This window comes from Bos grunniens, chromosome 13 (assembly GCF_055505025.1).
Source record: "Bos grunniens cultivar Pamir isolate PY7600 chromosome 13, Bosgru_T2T1.0, whole genome shotgun sequence".
Classification (NCBI taxonomy): Eukaryota; Metazoa; Chordata; class Mammalia; order Artiodactyla; family Bovidae; genus Bos; species Bos grunniens.
In genome coordinates this window covers 31922646-31941904 of record NC_141177.1, presented here as the reverse complement: position 1 = coordinate 31941904, position 19259 = coordinate 31922646, and the positions used below count along the sequence as shown (strand labels likewise).

General features: G+C 38.7%; 1 protein-coding gene across 4 annotated transcripts in view; it reads right to left on the bottom strand.

Moving 5' to 3' along the window:
* Positions 1 to 19259, bottom strand: part of ATRN (attractin) — a 189365-nt gene that overhangs the window by 43952 nt on the left and 126154 nt on the right. For all 4 annotated transcript variants that reach the window (XR_015139359.1, XM_086333323.1, XM_086333324.1 and 1 more), the window contains exons 22-24: positions 17550 to 17644; positions 15251 to 15329; positions 13504 to 13661 (exon numbers count right to left, since the gene is read on the bottom strand). Coding sequence is in view for 3 of the 4 variants with exons in the window: in XM_086333323.1 (XP_086189449.1) it covers positions 13504 to 13661; positions 15251 to 15329; positions 17550 to 17644 (332 nt within the window). In the remaining variant the exon portion in view is untranslated. The remainder of the gene's footprint in view (positions 1 to 13503; positions 13662 to 15250; positions 15330 to 17549; positions 17645 to 19259) is intronic.

Here is a 19259-nt window from a genome sequence, read left to right as displayed (position 1 = left end):
ACTTTGCCACTGTCTATTATATCTCTAGTGCCTAAGACAGCGATTGGCATGAAGAGGTTAAATAAATATTTGCTAAATAAATGAATATGATAATTGGAAAAATAATGACCCCATCTCTCTTCAAACTCAGTAAGACCTAATTGAGTTTTCATCTAAGAACTGGTCCACAGTTGCAACCATAATTTAAATTTTGTTAACTGTAAAATTACATTTTTCATACTCTTGAGTTTCATTTTTCAAAATAATATCCCAATTAGACCTTTCTTTCATGATTTATTATAAAAAACACTGAAATGTGTTTGTGGGTTTTTCTGATACTAAGGATAATGAAGACCTCCTATAATAAAATCTATTTAATATAAAGAAGAAAATTCCATTACAATTGATAAATGAAAGTCACAATTACTTTCTTCTCCCTTTACAAACAGTAAGTATCCTCTTCACATGCCAGGAATTTATGTCCCCTTACATTTTCACACTGGCTATAGACTCAACTTTCAGCAATATGTTTGATTGAGGTGTGCTTGCCCAGGGTGCTTTCTGAGTATGCTATATGAAATGAAACACAGAAGTCCTTCCAGCCCCAGGATTTGGGGTAGGATATTGTAAACTTGCACTTCCCAAGCACTAATTTTATGCTTCAGTCAAACAAATGTTTTCTGGTTGCAGTACCACTACTGTCCTTCAATGTCTGTGACCAGGGTGCCTTCCCCAACCACCCGCAATGGTGGTGGTGGTTGTTCATACCTGCAGTGATTGAGTCCTGTCCTTCCAAGTCCTTTGTGGCCTAGCACAAACACTTCCTTTCTTATTCAGCTATCCCATCTTCCACTGGAAACTGGCTCTCTTTTCTACATTCTCAGCACTTGATCCACTTCCCTTGGGGTATGGAATAATCATATCCTACTTATACTATGGTTGTATACCTAGAGATATCTTAAAAAACAGGATTCCTGTATTCTTCTATGAATATATCAATTATTGGCTTTTAAATTGTTGTAGGAGAAAGAATGAAAAGGTAATTTCCTACCTCCCACACAAAAGCAGATATACTTTTATAGTCCAAGAACTAGACCATCCATGGTTCTCAAACTCTGCAGAGCTTCCAACAAAGTCAGAATCCTGGTCCCTTTTACCACTCCAATGGCTTTAAGCTCCCTAGGTTATTCTGATACTGGTGTCCAGGGGCCACACCTTAGGAAACTCTGAAATAAGGAATTATTGAAAAAAAAAAAAAAAAATCGGACTTCCCTGGTAGTCCACTGGTTAGGACTCTGTACTCCAATGCAGGGGCATCCATTTGATCCCGGGTCAGAGAATTCGGATATAAGGATGCTAGGTGCCGCAACTAAGAGTTATTAGCACACCGTAACTAAAACCCAGCACAGCCAAATAAATAAACATTAAAAAAAAAAAAAAAAGGGCAAAAACCAAGCAAACAAAAACCAAAAGAAATTAATCTGGATCTTCCCCAGGGGTGGGTGTGGGCGTGAAGGAATAGGGGTAGAGGAAGAGAGGCCTGGCCCAAACTTTAAGACTAGAAAATGGAGGGAAATGAAGGGAATGGAGAAGATGTTTTAGAGTTCTGAGAGTAGAGAGAAATAGAGGGTGACTGCATGGTAGGCCTTGGGAGGCTCTGAAGTACCAGGGATTATTTTGCACCCAAGCCTGCCACATGTGGGAGTGAGGATAGCTGCCTTCAAACAAACCTCAAGGCTGTGGGGCAGGGCACCAGGAATAGCAGTCAGTGAATGAAGATCTCTGGACTCAGTGAAGCCCTGAGATTTCTGCATATCCCTGAAGGAAGGGGATGGGCCTCTGTGAATACAGACTGAGAATGAATTTCATCAACTATGGTGGGTACAGGCTAAGCCCAAGTTTACTGTAAAAATAAGAAAAAATGACACATTATATTCAACTGCCACAAAACAATTTTTTTAACATTGGTATTCTGCATCTACTACATATAATACAAAACACCAATGCTAGAAAATTTTTGTTTTGTGGCAGTTGAATATAATACACAGAAGAGCTATACAAAACAGACCTTAATGATCCAGATAACAATGATGGTGTGGTTACTCACCCAGAACTAGACTTTCTGGAGTGTGAAGTCAAGTGGGTCTTAGGAAGTACTGCTGCCAATAAAGCTACTGGAGGTGATGGAATTCCAGTAGAGTTATTTAACATCTTAAAAGATGATACTATTAAAGGGCCACACTCAATATGTCAGCAAATTTGGAAAACCCAGCAGTGGCCACACGACTGGAAAAGGTGAATCTTCATTCCAATTCCCAAGAAGGGCAGTACTAAAGAATGTTCAGACTACTGGACAGTTACACTCATTTCAAATGCTAGTAAGATTATGCTCAGAATCCTTCAAGCTAGGCTTCAGCATTACACGAACCAAGAACTTCTAGATGTTCAAGCTGGGTTTAGAAAAGGCAGAGGAACCAGAGATCAAACTGCTAGCATTCACTGGATCATAGAGAAAGCAAGGGAATTCCAGAAAACACCTACCTCTGTTTCATTGACTACATTAAAGCCTTTGACTGTGGATCATAACAAACTGTGGAAAACTCTTAAAGAGACAGGAATACCAGACCATCTTACCTGTCTCCTGAGAAACCTGTATGTGGCTCAAAAAGCAACACTTAGAACCTTATATGGAACACCTGACTGGTTCAAAATTGAGAAAAGAGTGCAATAAGGCTGCTTATTGTCCATTCAATGCCAGGCTGGATGAGTTACAAGCTGGAATTAAGACTGCAGGGAGAAATATCAACAACCTCAGATATGCAGATGACACCACTTTAATGGCAGAAGGTGAAGAGGAACTAAAGAACCTCTTGACGAGGGTAAAAGAAGAGAATGAAAAAGCTGGCTTAAAACTCAATATTAAAAAAATTTAAGATCATGGCATCCCGTCCCATCACTTCATGGCAAACAGATGGGGAAAAGGTGAAAGCAGTAACAGATTTCATCTTCTTAGGCTCTAAAATCACTCCAGATGGTGACTGAAGCCACGAAATCAGATGTTTGCTTCTTGGCAGGAAAACTATGACAAACCTAGACAGTGTATTAAAAAGCAAAGACATCACCGCTGGCAAAGATCTGTACAGTCAGGCTATGGTCTTTCCAGTACTCATGTATGGATGTGAGAGCTGGACCATAAGGAAGGCAGAGTACCAAAGAATTGATGTTTTCGAACCTTGGTGCTGGAGAAGACTCTTGTCTAAGATCCCTTGGACAGCAAGGAGATCAAACCAACCAATCTTAAAGGAAATCAACCTTGAATACTCATTGGAAGGACTGATGCTGAACCTGAAGCTCCAATACTTTGGCCAGCTGATGTAAAGAGCTGACTCATTGGAAAAGACCCTGATGCTGGGAAAAGGAGAAGAGGGTGACAGAGCATGAGATGGTTCGATGGCATCACCGATTCAATTAACATGAACTTGGACAAACTCTGAGAGATGCTGAGGGATGGGGAAGCCCGGGGTCCTGCAGTCCATGGGGTTGCAAAGCATCAGATGCAACTTGGCGACTGAACAGCAACATATAATCTACAAAGCAGGTATAAATGAATGAATAGGGAAAGATCACTGTTTAGTAAAGAAGGTTTGAAAAGAGAGAGGGAAGAACTTCTAATTTGCCTTTATCTTCTCCACCAAGAACAATCTTCACTGTTACTATCATTTAAGTCAGAGAGAGGATGGGAATGGATATAGCTGGCTGCCCTGTGAGGTAAGTTTTCTAGCTCCAAGGCAGCACCCGTCAGGCTGAAAGAAAATCCAGGGTCTATATGCACATGGCAGAATCTCTGTGGGCTGCTTCCTTGATTCCCTGAGGCCAGCAGCTCCACCAAGGCCCAGACCCACCTGGTCAAGGAGCCCTTCCAGACTGTGGCCAATCTGCTCCTCAGCTCTCCCCGAAAGGCCAGACTCTGCAGATGCTGAAGACCTGACATTAGGACCAGAGAGGGTTTAAATGGTCATGGTGGCCCTCTGGCTCCTGGTTGGACCACGTTAGTCTTGTCATGTAACTCTGAACATTGCAAAGCAAGGAGAGGTCTGACTGCTCCCATAAGAACTTAGGCCTGTTTACAAACAGCTTTCCAGTCAGGCCTCACCTTTGCCAAGGATGGAAGATTCCATGATCACTAGCTGAGCTAGTGCTGCCACCACCGTGAGTGTCAGTGACACAAAAACCTTTTTTTTTTAAACCTAAGTTCTATATGGAACTCTATGTTGAGACCATAGGCCCTGGACTGGATCCAATGACTATCACCTGGCTTCACATACCACCAACCTAATGCTGGTTTGTGTAGGCACAGAAACTGTATACCCAAGCTTTGGTCAGAGCCTCAAGACTGGGTAATGCCACCAACCCGCTCATTCCTGACATGCAAGCTAACACTCACCATCTGTCCACTGCCAACCTCTGGGCTTTCTTCCTCAAATTTCCTTCCAGCCATTCATTTTTACCACTCTCCAGAGTCTATCTATTTTATCGTGTTCATCAGTAATTTAAAAACCACTAAGGGGTTAAAAACCACTCTGGTGGGCCAGATGTTAAGATTCTGTGCTCCCAATGCAGGGGGCCTGGGTTCCATCCCTGGTTAGGAAACTAGATCACACATGCTTCAATTAAAAAACCAAAAGAACCTCAAGAACATTAATAACTATATATACATGATTGACTCCTGCCCACTCCCTCCTCTTCTTAAGACTTCTCTCCAGAGACCCTCTCCTCTAATTAGATTTCTTTTCAGTTCTTCTGGTGGCAGGAGGGAGTGGTTTACCTTTTTATCACTAATAAGTTTTTTTTTGCTTTCTTTTTTTAAAAATTGTTATTTCTTGATTTAGTTACTTTAGGCATCATTTACTACTTCCTACTATATTAGCCATCACTCCCTACTCCCCAACCCCCTAGTAGAGTTTTATCACTGTTTTTGCTGCTTCTGTTATAATTTCTGTTATTATTCTGAGGGTGATAGTGATGGAGATGCCAAAACAGACAGGAAATGGATGTAATACCCTCGGATATAGGGAGAGGATGTAGGAGCAGAAGGCAATAGAGCCATGGCCCACTGGAAAGTGGCTTCCCAAACCTCACAGGTTCACTTGGAAGGCACCCCTGCTTGGGGGTTGGGTAGGGAGGGGAGGTCAGTAGCTCTTGGGTGAAGCTCCCTTTGCCTTTTTCACCAAGGTGAAGTATGCTGGGATGAGGAAGAGGAGGTTTTCTTCCTGCCCTCTGATTGTTCTAAAGCTGCCCAACAGTGGCCAATAACTGATGAAACTCTAGTACAGTGTCGTGTGCTTCCTAAAAAGGAGAACAGAAGGTCAGTTCTGAGATATGTCCCAGCTGAAGCACAATCCTGCAGCTACTTTTGGGAGGTTAAATAATGTACTTGGACCTTTAATTCTTATTTAGTCATCTGTATTATCTCTAAAAATTATTTTATTGTGGAAAATTTTAAAGTTTTTAACGAGTAGAGAGAACAGTATAATGAACCTCAAGTGCTTATCACTCAGCGTTAATATTTACAGCTCACAATCTTATTTTATCCATACTCTACTTACTTCCCCAAGATTATTTTGAGGCACATCCCAGATATCCTATCATTTCATTCTCAAGTATTTCAATACAGACAGTATTTCTTAACTTACTCTTGTTGTAAAATTAGCAATGTTTGTGTCCTCATCTTTCTCTTTTCTTCTACTTCTCAACTCTTTTCAGAGTCTGACAAAATTCCAAACTAGAACAATTCAATCCTCTAACACCACACTGTGTAGATTGGGATGACAAATTCTTGGTCTCTCAACCCTGCTGGCTCTTTAGCACTGGTCAACAATTATGCAGACAATATCAGCAAATAGCTTCCATTACCTATAAAAATGTTACAAAAGTTGCCAAAACCCCCAAAGTTCTGATCCTGAGCATAAAGCTCTCATTTCCAATGATGCGTTCATCTAGTGTACATTTATGGAGTGTGAGGACACAGAAATATAAAAAAGCCCTTGCCCTTATGGAAATCTCTGTAGAGTGAAAAAACAGACACATCTATGACTGTGGAGGCACAGATGAGGAAAGGAAGCTGCTATGGGATATGCCCCAGCCTAGTGACAGCTTCTGCCTGCCCTTCTCTCCAGTTCCTCACTCACAAAACCTGTCACTTCGGCTCTGCTCAAGTCCTAGTAGTTCTGGAAAGTGACTGAACATATCCCTCCCCAACCCTGAACACTGAACTTATGTTTCTTAGGACTTCATGCTGACTCAGGCACCACAGAGCACTCCCTTCTTCTCCCAGGGTGTCCAGGAGCACGGGGGCACACCCTGCCTCCCAGCATCTGGCATGGCTCCTGCTCTCCATTCATGGCTGCCTCTCTGGGTCAGAAGGTGAGCTAAGTGAGTGGATGTTAAAGGCAGTCTAGTGGGTCTTGGCTATGGACATCACAAAAGAGGTCTGCTAGAAAAAGATCTATCTATCTCAGCCAAAGGTGGTGTTCACAGATGGTGTGGATGGGGCTGTCCAGGGGAAAAGGGCCCAGAGGAAACCCAAGGGAACAATGGCACTGAAAAACTGAGAAGGAACAGTCAAAGCTGAAAAGCAGAAGAGAGGAGACTTTTCAGAAGAAGGAATATAATGATCATGATGAAAACCATGAGGTAGGACAAGAAGTTTAAAAGCCAACTGAAATTAAGAAAGATTTACACTTTTTTATTTTTTGGCTGTACTGTGCAGCATGTGCGATCTTAGTTCTCTGACAAGGATTGAAAGCATGCCCTTTGCACTGGGAATGTGGAGTCTCAATCCCTTGACTGCCAGGGAAGTCCAGATTTATACTTTAAGTAGTTTAGTTCTAAATGTATTTCATGGCTTTATAATTCTTAAAATCCTTAAGATACAGATATCTAACACCAGGAGCTATGTGTATATATTATTGTTATACAATAAATATGACTTGTAGACATGTATCTGACTATTCGTAAGAGCTAAAGAGTGAAAATAGCCATCAACAGATGAACAGATAAACAAAAAATGTGGTTTATCCATACAACAGAATACTATTCAGTCTTAAAAAGGAATGAAGTACTAAAACACTAAATATGGTTGCATTTGAAAACATTATGCTAAGTCGAAGAGCCCAGCCACAAAGGACCACGTATTACATGATTCAATTACTATGAAATGCCCAAAACAGGCAAATCTGCAGAGAAAGAAAGTTGACTGGGGGTTACCAGGGACTAGAGGGAGGAAGAAATGGGAAGGGACTGCATCTGGGTATGGGGTTTCTTTTAGGGGTGATGAAAAGATTCTAAAATGTTCTGTGAATATACTAAAAACCACTAAATTGTGCACTTTAAATGGATGAATTGCATGGTATGTGACTTACGTCTCAATAAAGCTGCTACTAAAAAAAAAGTATATGAGTCAACAAAAGTTTCATACATCCTTTGCTTAGTGTAGCAATCCTATTAGCACCCATAAACATAACTCTAACATGTAAATGAATGCCCAGTTCTCAATATAAATTCTGTGTTGCCTTCACTTGTGAACACTAGCCTCTTACATAAACTAGCAAATCAAACACCCAGCATGGAGAGGACTTTAATATTAGTTCCACTTTCAATAACAACCTCTGTTGCAGAGCCAGTAACAAGCCAGAATCTCAGCGCCACCATCCACCTTCCCACCTCACACACAATGTCTGTCTGTGCATTCTCTATCCTGAATACCTACCCTTCCAAACTATAGCTGTGGCTGAAGAGGTGAATTCTGCTGACTCAGGGAACATCTAGAATCACTTTCAGAAAGCAAGGGCTAAGGAAGGGGCACGACCTTCAAGAGCAACCAACCAGAAACCAGGCACAACTGACCCAACATACCCCCACCCTCTGACACACAGGCCTTTTCAGTCTGGGTGGTTTTTAAAAAATTTTAAACTGAATCTACAAGGATTTTTATAGTTAGTTTCAAACTCCTTCGGTTAGCAGTTGTAGGTTTTGATCTGTTCCTAATTATGGAAAAGAATTCTGGGATCAGTTCAGAGTGAAAGAATTTGAGTTTACCATTACCATTTTTAAAGCACAAATATTTACACAAGTTGCTGAGAAATAAATTGCCTCACTTTGCTTTAAATAATGAGAATCAAAGACAAAAAAAGGCTTTTGTCTGCATTGAAAGTCATACTGAAATTTAACTGAATGGCTTACACTGTATCATTTATACATTTCCCTGTTCTCTTCCTTAAATAAGTCTCTACATTTTAACTAAATCTGTACAGTCTCCAAGTGTGTATTTAAAAGCTAACTACACCGAAAAAGGCTAAAACTCTGAGGAAAATAAAGCAATAAAGAAAAGTACAGCCCCCTCTGTTAAGAACATGCTCACATCTGCCCAGGAAGATACAAGCTCAGTCCTCCACTCAGCATACACCAGATTCAGTCCCCAGTGTGGAGAGAACCAGCACTGATCAGGTTCTTGTATGTAGACACCAAAGGTCCAGCCACATTGTGAAAACTGCAGCTTTTTGTACCAAAGAGCAAAAAGATATATTTTCAAAAGAACTTACCTGTTTCTCAAGGAAAGCCTGGCAAACTAAATGATGAACACGCCATTATTTATTTTCCGAAGTGCTCCTGAATGCAGCTTTCAGAAGTGGATCTTATTCAAGTGAGTGATCCAGTTCAGGTGAAGAGGACCAAAAAATCAGGCAGAAAACCAATATTTCCTTGAGTCTTAAACTTGAAATGAGTACTTAAAAAAAGTGAGTGTGGGGAAGAGATCCCTCTAGAAGGGAATGACCATTTCAGTGACTTTCAGAGGGTGGAGCAACTGGGCATTGGGAGGAAAAAAAACAACTAGAACTCGGCATTGGCAACAGCACAGCTATCTCCAGCACAAAAGCCTGTTTATACGCACAGAGCCCTCTTTCCAAATGGAAAAAAATATCAGCAACATAAGTCAAGATTGTCACTAAGAATCTTAAAAAATATTAGTCATTTTTCAACTGTAAGAAACAAAGCTTGAAGTTCAATCAGATTTGGAATATAATAAGATATGTCAGTATAAAAACAACTTCAACTTAAAACAAGTCAATAAGTTATATTTAAAAATAAAATATTTTACAACTGTATGTGCTCTATAACTTGGCAGTGTTAGCAGATGTTATCAAAATGAAATTTTACTAAGTACAGAGCCTAGAGCTCACATTCCCTAGGATCACAGAAACAACCTAACCCTGCTAGCCCCACGCCAAATATAGCCAATGGCAGAGAGAATTTCAATATGGCTCCTAAGATGCTTACTACACTGATGTGCAGGAGAAGGCAATGGCAACCCACTCCAGTACTCTTGCCTGGAAAACCCCATGGATGGAGGAGCCTGGTAGGCTGCAGTCCATGGGGTCTCGAAGTGTCAGACACGACTGAACGACTTCACTTTCACTTTTCACTTTCATGCATTGGAGAAGGAAATGGCAACCCACTCCAGTGTTCTTGCCTGGAGAATCCCAGGGACAGAGGAGCCTTGTAGGCTGCCGTCTATGGGGTCGCAGAGTCGGACATGACTGAAGTGACTTAGCAGCAACAGCACACCGATGTGTATACCCTGTACAATCCTCTCCTCTGGAGTGTGAGTGGGTCTGATCTCATCTGATAAGCCCTTTGAAAAGAAGGTCCAGAAGAAGTCAAAGAAAGTTGAAGCTTCCGTAGGTCTGTATCTATTTTTGGTCTTAAATTTTTATGTTCAAATGTTATATAACTGGAATCATGTAGCATGTAAAATTTTAAGATATTTTTCCTACTCAGCACAATTTCCTCAGATTCATACAAGCTGTTGTATCAATAGTTTGTTTCTTTTTATTCCTGAATATTATTCCATGATATGTATGTAGTACAGTTCATTTAATCATTCACCTGTTGAAGAATACTTGGGTTTCTTTCAGTTTGGGGCTATTATGAATAAAGCTGCTAAATATTGCTTTCCAAGTGTCTGTTTGAACATCAGTTTTTATTTCTCTGGGATAAATGCCCAGGAATATAATTGCTGGGTTAAGTATAGTAAGTGCAAATTAAGCTTTATAAGAAAACACCGAACTATTGATATTTTCCAGAGTGGCTGTACCATTTTACCAGCAATGTATGCATGATCTTATTTCTCTGAATTCTAACATTTGGTGTTATTACTGTTTTAAATTTTAGCCACTTGATAGGTATGTAGTAATATCTCATTCTAATTGTGGGGTGTGTGTGTGTTTGTGTGTGTGTGTGTATGTGTGTGTGTGTTTTGCCACACCATGTGGCTTGTGGGATCTTTGTTCTTCAATTAGGGATTGAAGCTGGGGCCTCAGCAGTGGAAGTGTGGAGTCCTAACTACTGGACCACCAGAGAACTCCCCTTCTTGGCTTTAATTTGTATTTCTTGAACAGCTTTTAATGCTGAACATCTTTCATGTCATTATCTACCATATTTATATCTTCTTTGATAAAATGTCTCCATGTCTTTTGTCCATTTTCTGACTGGACTGCTTTTTAATGTTGCATTTTGAGAATTCATCTTATCTTCTAGATACAAGTCCTTTGTCAATAATATCTTTTGCAAATATTTTCTCACAGTATATAGCTTGTTTTTCATCCTTCTACCAAAGTCTTTCACAAAGCAAAGCTTCTGATTTTGATGTGAGCAATTTTTTTTTTATAGGTCATGTTTTTGTTGTCAAATATGAAAATCTTTTGCCTAGTTTTAGGATATGAAGACGTTCTCCTTTTTTTCCCCCCCTAAGTTTTATAGTTCTACATTTTACACTTAAATCTGTTATCCACATTGATTTAATTTTTGTATAAAATGTAAGGTTTAGGTCAAAGTTCATTTGTCTATGATTGTCCAACTGTTCTAGTAGCTTTTTGTTGAAAAGGCTATCCTTCTTCCACTGAACTGACAACACCTGTCAAAAATCAGTTGGATGTGTTTATGCGGTTCTGTTTCTGGGTTCTTTATTCTGTTCTACTGATCTATGTACCTATCCCTCCAATAATAACCACAATGTCTTGATTACTGTAGCTAAATACTAAGCCTTATTAATATTTCATATAGTAATTCTTCCCACTTTATTCCTCTTTTCAAAACTGTTATAGCTATTTTAGAATCTTTGCTTTTCATATAAATATTAGAATAAGCTTATCAGTGTTTACAGAAAAAAACTTGTTTTTTTTTAAACTTTAAAAAATTGGGGTAAATATTAAGATAAAATTTATTAATATTACTTCAACCAGTTTTAAGCATATGATTCAGTAAGCACAGATGCTGCAAAGATTGGAAGAGAGGACAGTATGAACAACTTTGTGTCAGAAAATTTGAAAATATATGAAATAAATTAATATCTAGAAAAAATTATCTTAATGGATGCAGGTAAGAGTATCCAAAATATCCTGTAACTACTGGAATCAGCAGTTAAAAAAGAAAACAAACTCCACAAATAAAACACCAGAATCAAGTGGTTTCAAAGAGAGATTGCATACAATTCTAAAGTTATATGATTTTTTTCCCACAAATGAGAGCTAACTTCTCAACTTATAATTAAAGGCTAGTTTGATAACTATAACAAAGACAGGAAAGGAAAATTATGGACTTTCTTACTAAGACAGATACAAAATTCAAATCAAAATATTAGCAAACTGAGTCCAGCAATGGACTAAAGTAAAAATAAAGTAAAAGCAATAAAGCAATAAAGTAAAAAAATAATACAATAAAGTAAAAAAATATAATAAAGGAAAAATAGAATACAATAAAGCAATAAAGTAAAAAAATAATGCATCATTGCATGTCAGGTTTATTCCAGGAATGCAAATAACTTCCAGGGTCATGGTTTATGCAACAGGACAAGTGGTAGTGCCATTCGCTAGAACCAAGGGGCTAAGATTACAAGAATGACTCCCTGAGTACAGGGAGCTTATGAGTGGCCAGGTAGAAATGTCTAGGCAGCAACCAAGAACACTTGTTTGGTGTTCAAGTATAAGCAGGGCTGAAGACAGAGTACTGAGAATTACCAGTTCAGAAGTGGTACAGTAAGTCTTATGCGTGCGATAAAGACAGAGAACCATGACCTGAATCCCAGACAGCCCTAATTTTTTAAAAGACTCCTTAAAAAGACAGACCAGAGAATGAGGGAAAGAAAGGACCAGGAAGGCAAGAAGGACAGTGACTCAAATCATGCAATGAGAAGGAAAAGGGGACTAAAGAATTCAGTCACTGGAGTCTACTGTGACAGGCAACTTCAGGATGTGGTGAAGGAAGAAGTTGGACTGATGGGTGAATGGATACTAGAAACAGGGAGTGTGGTCAATGTTTACAAGAAGGCTAGTTGGAAAGGGAAGCAGACAGTGTGACAGAACAAAGGAAAAAGTAGATTGGAGGATAAATCTATAGATCACCTAGATAGGAAGAGAAAACAGAGTGGTGAGTAAAATTACAATGCTGGGCCTGTCCCCCACCCTCCAGAAAGGAAAAGAGTGACTGTTCTTCAGTTACAGTCTCAAGGTGTGAACACACACCCACCAGAACTAGATTTCAAGCCTATCCCAACTGCTCAGTGCAGATGTGCTTCACTAGACAGTGCCACTGAAAGCTGGCAAGTATCCACAGCCCAGTCCAGCGACCACACTTCCTCAGCTAAAGGTAAACCAACTGTTCAAAATTCACCCTTCCCAAATTCCACCTTTCCCCAAAAGGAAAGGGGTTAAAGCAGAAAGCACTAAGGCAAGGCCCCAAAGACCCAATGGCAGATGGTTATAAAGAGCACAAATGGGGCCAGGAGTGCACTAGGCCCATGGGACCAGAGAAAAGGAGCAGGCTGGTAGCAGCAGTGGCTGCAGCAGCCAACAAGAACCCTCAGACCTACCCTTTCAGGTCACGGTACAAAGAATCTGACATGGAGACGCTATAGGAACAAGCCAGGGCTCAAACCCGCATCTGTCTGACTATAGACTGAAACTCTTAAGGTGACCTTAAACACTGTCCCACACTGTCCCCATTACCCTCCATCCTATCCTCCTCTAAACTCCAAGAGCATCTGGGGTTCTCTTCATATGGCACTTTCTACACTTCAGCTTTCACTGGTTATATTTGTTGGCTTCACTTATAGCCACCTTACTCATTCCAGAATTGAAGCTCTTTGTGTAGCTCTACAGGCTTTTAAGTGGCAAGTCCTCAAGAAATGAATGAGAAGAAATGAAGAAATGAATAGTTATAATTACCAAATCTGTTATACACCAACTTGCTTTCAAAAGTGCTTATAAATTTCCTTCACAAGTGATTTAAGCTAGCCCCACTACAATCTTCTTTATGGTCTGTGCTCAGCACTCCTTTATCACAGATATCACAAAGGCAAAGCAGCATTAATATTGTACATCTCATTTACAGTTAAGTTACACATTAGTGAATTTAAGTCTCCACTACAGAGATTTCACCACCTTTATAAGATGTAAAAGCACTTCTTACCTGAATTTTGATGGGCCAGGTGAAATTACTGACATAAACAAAGAAAGTGATATTTGGGTGGTTGCGAAAATCAAACTTCTCATTAGAGAAACTATCTTTGTACTCCTTAATGTTGGTTTTTGAAACAACAGGCATCTCTTCTCCAGCTTGGGTTCCAGCTGTTAGAAAGAATAGAATGAAATAAAGAGATTTTTTTTTTTTTGGAGCAGAATCTGCCCTCACTAATAATAATGATAGTAGTTAGAATTTATTAAACGCTGTGTTCCAGAAATAGCACTTAACTCAATCTCATTTAATTCTAACAATTATTATCCTCCTCATTTACACATCAGAAAACGTAGGTTCAGGAAAATTAAGAAACTGATTCAGATCACACAGCTAGGAAGAGTTTGGATTTAAAGCTGGGTAGGCTGATACACAAGCCTGTGCCCTCAACCCAAATGGTTTTACCAGGAACCCCTACAACTTCTCCCACAGAAAAAGACGGCAGTAATTTTGAAGCAATGGCATTCACTCTGCCCACTTCACCTGCTTTGAATTTACCCCCTTAAACCTGTTTGGCAGTGCTCCAGATCCCCCATACAAGGGACACAGATTCAGCCATCACTTCCTAACTAGCAGTGACCCTAAGTCTCCACACTAGCAGTGAGGAAGGAGTTTTAGGGGTCACTCAGTCCCTTCTGCTACCAACTACAACTGACTTTAAATCCCCCTGACCTGATATAAACTCATTCTATTCCCAAGTAGTCCTTCAACATTCAATAGTGTCCCTCAGCCAGGAATTCTAGCGTTTATAAAGACTCATTAAACAGGCTTTTCCCATGGCTGGAGTCCGACTGTCATTGGAAATCAATCACATGTTCAGGGATGCTACCTTTCTCCAAACAAAGACTCTGACATGATAAACACAAAGTGATGTGCAAAGTAATGTTTTTATTTGGTTTCAGTCTAACTGGTCATATTTTGACCAAAAGACAGTATTGTGACAGTAATAATGATGATGAAACATAATTACCATTTGATGAGAATTTACCATTCCTAGCACTACACTGAGTACTTAATTTATTATCTCATTTAATCCTCAGGATATTCTACATGGCTGGGTATTTTTATTATCTCATTTCATACTTGAGTAAACTGGCTCAGAAAGCATAGTTGAAGTAACAGGCAGAATTCAAATCCAGGTCCACTGAGCTATTTCTTAACTACTATATCAGGGCCACCTCTTTCCTTAGTAGATTTTGTGCTCAGCAGATCTTCTTTAGTAAATCATAGTAAGGTAAACAAGACAGCAAAAGCTTTGCTCATAAAGCTTTATTTAATTCCCAAAGCACATTTTTCTCTGAACCCACTAAAATCTCATTCTATTAAAAATGTTGCATTTTTCACTTCTGAAGCATGGATGATAATGGTAGTGCCAGAGCAGTGGCTGCAGCAATGGTATTAATGGTGTTAGCCAGGTGAGGTAGTGAGCACGTACTGGTCTTGATACCATGGCAGGCACTGACAGGTACAGCTGAATTTAATCTACACAACTGCAGGAGATAAGTAGTATTACTTTCTTTTTAAGATGAAAAATCCTAAGGGTCTAGAGATAGGTTTTAGATGCTTGCTCAAGGTCTTCCAGCTAATAACTAGCAAAGGGTTAGGGTTTCAAATCCATCTGTCTGTCTCCACAGCCCCTTTTCTCAACTCTTTCTCAATCAATTATCTCCACTTGGAAGGTCTTCTCTAGGTGTGTCTTTACCTGAGAAGCTGGCAGCCCAGGTGATGTTGAGGTTGAAGTTTTTGGAGGCATTGATGAACATGTCCAAATCCCTGTTTTGCTGGTGAGATGTACAAATAATTAGAAAATTAATTACTGTAATAGTTTCTTGGTTTTAAAGCGGTAGTTCAATTTTACTCCTCTCAACTTTCTTAGTTACAAATAAAATTTTTAATGTCTTAAGAGAAACTCAACGTTTACAAGACAGCAAAATTTTTAACCTTAAGATAAGCAATATACCCCAAACAAGTTTCATTTCCCTCCCATAAAAGTAGGAGATGTAATGCTTTATCAAATGCCAAACTCTATGAAAAAGTATCTTTTAAAAAAAGACCCTCACCAGAGCACAATGACCTACATCCTGTGACCCATATAAGGGGAATCAGTTTCTTAAGGATCCTTTGGGCAGCCTTTTCCAAATGTCTGGAGAGTAAGACACTTGATCAACTGTCATTTATAAATCAAATCTATGTAGTTCTGAACCCATAGATTAAATACAGTGTAAAGTTCTCCAAAATGGAAATGGTTTTTAAGAAACAGCACATAAAGCTGAAATAAACTAAATTTTAACTTTTCTTTTTAATTTTAAAACTTTTGATTGTCTTCACCCATGATTAAGAACATTTTTCTCTCACTAAAAATATTATTTCAAGAGAAATGACAAAATATGCTTTATTATCTTTGAAAACTTTGTAAACCACTTACAGATACAGCAATTTGAAGAGCTAGTTTAATTTATTTTGACTCTTGGTTTTAATGACTGAAAAAGGTATCTTTGAGGAATGTTCTGGGCCACCTGGAAAAAGAGCACTGTCAGCTGTGCTAGGGAAATCATGATACTAATTTTTAGTTTTCCCTAAAACTTGGCTAATAAATCTCTTTCTTGGGGTCAAAAAATTGTTGTTCCAAATGAGTCAGATGCTGTATTTTGTATTTTTGAATGCAATCTTGCTGAAATTCTTCACACTGAAAAATTTTAAAACGGGTTAGAAAATAAAGGTTTTAAAGAGCATTCTTTTGATAGTTTTTCAGCATAAAAAGTATAACAATGGAAGCATTTCCAAACAGCTATTTTCAAAACATGATTTCCAAACCAGAAGTTCCTCTCATAAAGCAGTTACCTTCTCATTTATTGATAAAGCCTCACCATCCTCTTGAAGGGACAGCTCAAGTGTATATCTATATATTTGGCCACGTTGCGGCAGGTAGAATCTTAGTTCCCTGACCAGGTAATTACTAGCAATTACTTCTTTCCACGGAAAGGATTAGTAAACTTGAAATCCTGGTGCTTTTGTAAAAAATAAGACATATACACTGTATAACTCTGGAATATAAAAACAAGTCTTACTTTCATTTAATTGTAAACATCCCATACAGGACTTCATTTTTCTACTGATTTATTTATTTCTTAAATTTAACCATGCTTGCTGATAACATGTTATCAAAGGAATATACTTTGGCTCATTATCATATTGTTTTCCATGTATTGTTATATTTATCATATTTTTGTAATGGTAAATGGCTTTGTGTATATTGATAAGAAGAAGCCTCCAAGGAAGCGCCTAAATAATTTATCACCAAGTTTAGTAAAATTTCATTATGTACCAGAGTAGGTATTACATGACTTCACATCTCATTGAAGAAATCATACAGGTGTGTGTTCATGTTCTGGACACTTCACTTTTAAATGTCACACTGTGTTGGCTCCCTTTTACTTCTAGCTAACACTTCATGGCATGCTGGGGTTCACCATTAACAATAGACATAAAAATATTTTTTAAACAGTTATTTAGTAGTAATTTCAATTATTTCTGGCTGACTTCTTATGGGCAACCAAGTCTTCACTGTTTTAACTTCCTAATGCGGCTAAGAACTCATTCTAGGAGCTTAAGTGTTACCTCTGCCTGCATCACTGGTATTAATTTCTATTTTAAAGCAGGAAAATTGGGTTCTGCCACTGCCCCACTAACAAGGAAGTTCCCCTTGCAGTCTCCTCTCCTTTCCTGTATGGGGCTGTGATGGGCTGATGGATAAACCAAATACGCGTGGAGTCAATTTCAGTCTGTGTATCAGACCATGGTAAATATTAACAACACCATTCTTACCTTTTAACTAGAAAGGAAATAAGATGCAGAGTCTAACACTTCTTTCCTGTACCTCTAAACATTATCCTGTGGACTCCACTCTGGAGACCACTGCTAAGGCAGTGCTTCTATCCATAATAACCAAGGAAAAGATCCACACAAATTCAAAACAAAGTAAGAAGACTTTTATGTCTTACTTCATCAGGTGTCGCCACAAAATTGATGGCTGTGTAATAGCGGTCATCTTCCTGGGATAGGCTAAAGGTGAACTGATAGTCAATAAGAAGAGTATCTATGGAAAAAAAGAAACGTGTATTTAAAAACTGAAACAAAACACAGTATGTCTCTGGAGATAGAGAGCGATTTTCTCATAAATATTCAATAGCCAGGGAAGTACTTTAGCAAAGTTGTGAGCGGTAATGTTTTGTTTGAGTTAACCCACCAAAACCTCCTTGTATCATGACCCTGGTTGAGATTTTAGGCTCCCACTAAACTTACCTATAAATATTAATTGATCATCTATTCATGCTTAAAGATACAAAGCTATAAATTAATGGTATAAAATAAATCAAAACTCCACGTAAAAATGGTTGACTCCAGGTCCAGGGCAAGGAATACCTGTCTCAGTTAACTTATTCTAGAAAGCAAGGAAGCATTCAAAGACTAATGTAGCAAAAGAACAGAGGTTGAAAATGAGCCTACTGGCTAAACATGGTATAATTTAATTCTAAAAAGTATTGCACAACTCAACAACTTGATTTGAAAATGGGCAAAAGCCTTGAATAGATATTTCTCCAAAGATATACAAATTGCTAATAAACTCATGAAAGGGTACTTACTTAACATCACTGATCATTAGAGAAATACAAATCAAAACCCAATGAGATATCATATCATCTATAGTAGAACGGCTACTACCAAAAAAAGTGTTGGTGAGGATGTGGAGAAATTGGAACTGTCACGTACTACTAGTGGGAATGATGCACCTACTCTGAAAAACAGTATGACGGTTCCTCAAAAAATTAAAAATAGAATTACTGAATGATCCAGCAATTCCACTTCTGAGTATATACCAAAAAAAACAGAAAGGAGGATGCTGAAGGGCTATTCGTACAACCATGTTCATAGCAGTCAAAGAAATTATAGCCCAATAGTGGAAGCAATCCAAATGTCCATCAAAAGAAACATGGATAAACAAAATGTGGTATATACAACGGAATATCACTCTCAGTCTCAAAGAGAAAGGAAATTCTGACACATGCAATAACATGAATGAACCTTGAAGACATTATGCTAAATGAGATAAATAAATAAACAAGAAGACAAATATTGTGTAATTCCACTTATATGAGGTACCCAGGTACCAAATTCACAGAAAGTAAAATGGTGATTGCTAGTGGGTAGGGTAAGAGGGGAATGGGGAGTTGTTTACAAGTTTATATTTCACTACTCAAAAGATGGCCAAATGATTTTCCAAAGTGGAAAACCATTTTATATTCTCACAAAAACTTTATAAGCATTTTGATTTCTCCACATCACTGCTATTGGCTTTTATTTTTCAAGACAGAAATATATTAAATGTACTAGATTACAAAAAATTAATTGATGTGGTTTCAGGTTCCACACTATAAACTAACCTCTAAGAAATGATCAGCTGCCTGGTTTTGGTACAGTATCAAAGGATGACATCCATGAGTTCAGTTCAGTCACTCAGTCGTGTCCGACTCTGTGACCCCATGAACTGCAACACACCAGGCCTCCCTGTCCATCACCAACTTCCAGAGTTTACTCAAACTCATGTCCATTGAGTCAGTGATGCCATCCAATAATCTCATCCTCTGTCACCTCCTTCTCCTCCTGCCTTCAATCTTTTCCAGGATCAAGATCTTTTCCAATGAGTTGGCTGT